The 2984-nt window shown below is 49.6% G+C and overlaps 1 protein-coding gene across 1 annotated transcript in view; it reads left to right on the top strand.

Moving 5' to 3' along the window:
* Positions 1 to 2725, top strand: part of LOC109924091 (sodium-coupled neutral amino acid transporter 3-like) — a 7589-nt gene extending 4864 nt beyond the window's left edge. Inside the window, exons 5-6 of the mRNA XM_048594282.1 lie at positions 2112 to 2252; positions 2613 to 2725. Coding sequence (XP_048450239.1) covers positions 2112 to 2252; positions 2613 to 2696 — 225 coding nt within the window. The 3' untranslated portion in view covers positions 2697 to 2725. The remainder of the gene's footprint in view (positions 1 to 2111; positions 2253 to 2612) is intronic.
* Positions 2726 to 2984: the final 259 nt, after the last annotated feature.

The following is a 2984-nucleotide window of genomic DNA, read 5'->3' as shown; positions in this document are numbered from 1 at the left end:
GAGCGGGCGCTGTCGTAGGGTCAGGGCCGAGGGAGCGGGCGCTGTCGGAGGGTCAGGGCCGAGGGAGCTGTGTGTTTGTGTGTGAGAGAGAACAAACAAAGAAAATTGCAGCACAGGAACAGGCCCTTCGGCCCTCCAAGCCTGCACCGATCCAGATCTTCTGTCTAAACCTGTCGCCTATTTTCCAAGGATCTGTATCCCTCTGCTCCCTGCCCATTCATGTATCTGTCTAGATACATCTTAAGTGATGCTATCGTGGCCACCTCTACCACCTCCGCTGGCAACGCGTTCCAGGCACCCACCACCCTCTGCGTAAAGAACTTTCCACGCACATCTCCCTTAAACTTTTCCCCTCTCACCCTGAAATCATGACCCCGAGTAATTGAGTCCCCCACTCTGGGAAAAAGCTTCTTGCTATCCACTCTGTCTATACCTCATGATTTTGTAGACCTCAATCAGGTCCCCCCTCAACCTCTGTCTTTCTAATGTAAATAATCCTAATCTGCTCAATCTCTCTTCATAGCTAGCGCCCTCCATACCAGGCAACATCCTGGTGAACCTCCTCTGCATCCTCTCCAAAGCATCCACATCCTTTTGGTAATGTGGCGACCAGAACTGTGTGCAGTATTCCAAATGTGGTCGAACCAAAATCCTATACAACTGCCAACCCTTGTACTCAATACCTCGTCTGCTGAATGAAAGCATGCCATATGCCTTCTTGACCACTCTATCGACCTGCGTTGCCACCTTCAGGGTACAATGGACCTGAACACCCAGATCTCTCTGTGCATCAATTTTCCCCAGGGCTTTTCCATTTACCGTATAGTTCGCTCTTGAATTGGATCTTCCAAACTGCATCACCTCGCATTTGCCTGGATTGAACTCCATCTGCCATTTCTCCGCCCAACTCTCCAATCTATCTATATTCTGCTGCATTCTCTGACGGTCCCCTTCACTATCTGCTACTCAACCAATCTTAGTGTCATCTGCAAACTTGCTAATCAGACCATCTATACCTTCCTCCAGATCATTTATGTATATCACAAACGACAGTGGTCCCAACACGGATCCCTGTGGAACACCACTGGTCACAGTTCTCCATTTTGAGAAACTCCCTTCGACTCCAACTCTGTCTCCTGTTGCCCAGCCAGTTCTCTATCCATCTAGACAGTACACCCTGAACCCCATGCAACTTCACTTTCTCCATCAGCCTACCTTGAGGAACCTTATCAAACGCCTTACTGAAGTCCATGTATATGACATCTACAGCCCTTCCCTCATCTATCAACTTTGTCACTTCCTCAAAGAATTCTATCAAGTTGGTAAGACATGACCTTCCCTGCACAAAGCCATGCTGCCTATCACTAATAAGCCCATTTTCTTCTAAATGTAAATAGATCCTATCCCTCAGTATCTTCTCCAGCAGCTTCCCCACCTCTGATGTCAGGCTCACCGGTCTATAATTTCCTGGATTATCCTTGCTATCCTTCTTAAACAAGGGGACAACATTAGCAAATCTCCAGTCCTCCGGCACCTCACCCGTGCTCAAGGATGCTGCAAAGATATCTGTTAAGTCCCCAGCTATTTCCTCTCTCGCTTCCCTCAGTCACCTAGGATAGATCCCATCTGGACCTGGGGACTTGTCCACCCTAATGCCTTTTAGAATACCCAACACTTCCCCCCCCCCCCCATGCCGACTTGACCTAGAGTAATCAAACATCAATCCCTAACCTCAACATTCTCTCGGTGCGTACCGACACAAAGTACTCATTAAGAATCCCACTCATTTTCTCTGACTCCTCACAAAACTTCCCACCTTTGTCCTTGAGTGGGCCAACCCTTTCTCTAGTTACCCTCTTACTCCTTATGTATGAATAAAAGGCTTTGGGATTTTCCTTAACCCTGTTTGCTAAAGATATTTCATGACCTCGGCTTTGTTTGAAGATTTATTATACCCTTAGGAGGGGGAGGGTGTGGGGGGGGGGGAGGCGATGCTCCGAACCCTCAAACTCAGTGAATCACAGATGATTGGCTGTGTGGCCATTTGCGATGCCTCCTGTGTCCAAATAGTGTGAGGGAAAGTAACAATCTTCCTTTGTGTCTTCCTGCAGCTGATCTACAAGAAATTTCAAATCCCATGTCCGCTCCCCCCGTCCACTAACGGTACCCACCACATCAGCTCACTGTTTGCTGCCACAAACCAGACCAACAGTGATCAGTGCACAGCGAAACTGTTCACCATCAATCCTCAGGTAGGTCTCTCCATCTAACCCCATGCTGTCCTGTCCCTGGGAGGGTTTGATGGGCGTGACAGTGTAGAGGAAGCTTTACTCTGCATCTAACTGCCTGCTGTTCCTGACCCTGGGAGTGTTTGATGGGGGGGGACAGTGTAGAGGGAGCTTTACTCTGTATCTAACCCCCTGTCTCTGTCCTGGGAGTGTTTGATGGGCGGACATTGTAGAGGGAGCTTTGCTCTGTACTTAACCCTGTGCTGTCCCTTTCCTGGAAGTGTTTGATGGGCGTGGGGGAACAGTGTAGAGGAAGCTTTACTCTGTGGGTTTTTTAATCACAGTTCAGCAGTGTTTAATGGTGACTTGTACTGCATTTGACAGACGGCCTACACCATCCCCATTCTGGCCTTTGCTTTTGTGTGCCACCCAGAGGTTCTGCCAATCTACACGGAGCTCCGAAGGTAAGACCAACCAGGAACAGCCCTGTGCCTGTGGAGACAGCCAAGTGCAGGCATTGGTTCACACATTGTGTTTGAGAATGATTGCAGAATTATGAAGGATTGCACTGTGCAGAAACCGGCCATTCTTCCCAACTGACCCCCTCCCAAGCTCTATTCGCCCCTCCCTCCCCCTACACGCCCTCCCTATCACTGTCACCTCCTCCAGCCCCCTACAACCCCTCCCTATCACTGTCACCTCCTCCAGCCCCCTACACTCCCTCCCTATCCCTGTCACCTTCTCCAGCCCCTACAC

This window comes from Rhincodon typus, unplaced genomic scaffold, assembly GCF_021869965.1.
Source record: "Rhincodon typus isolate 14 unplaced genomic scaffold, sRhiTyp1.1 hic_rhity00007646, whole genome shotgun sequence".
Lineage (NCBI taxonomy): Eukaryota > Metazoa > Chordata > Chondrichthyes > Orectolobiformes > Rhincodontidae > Rhincodon > Rhincodon typus.
This window is presented reverse-complemented; position numbering and strand designations above follow the sequence as displayed.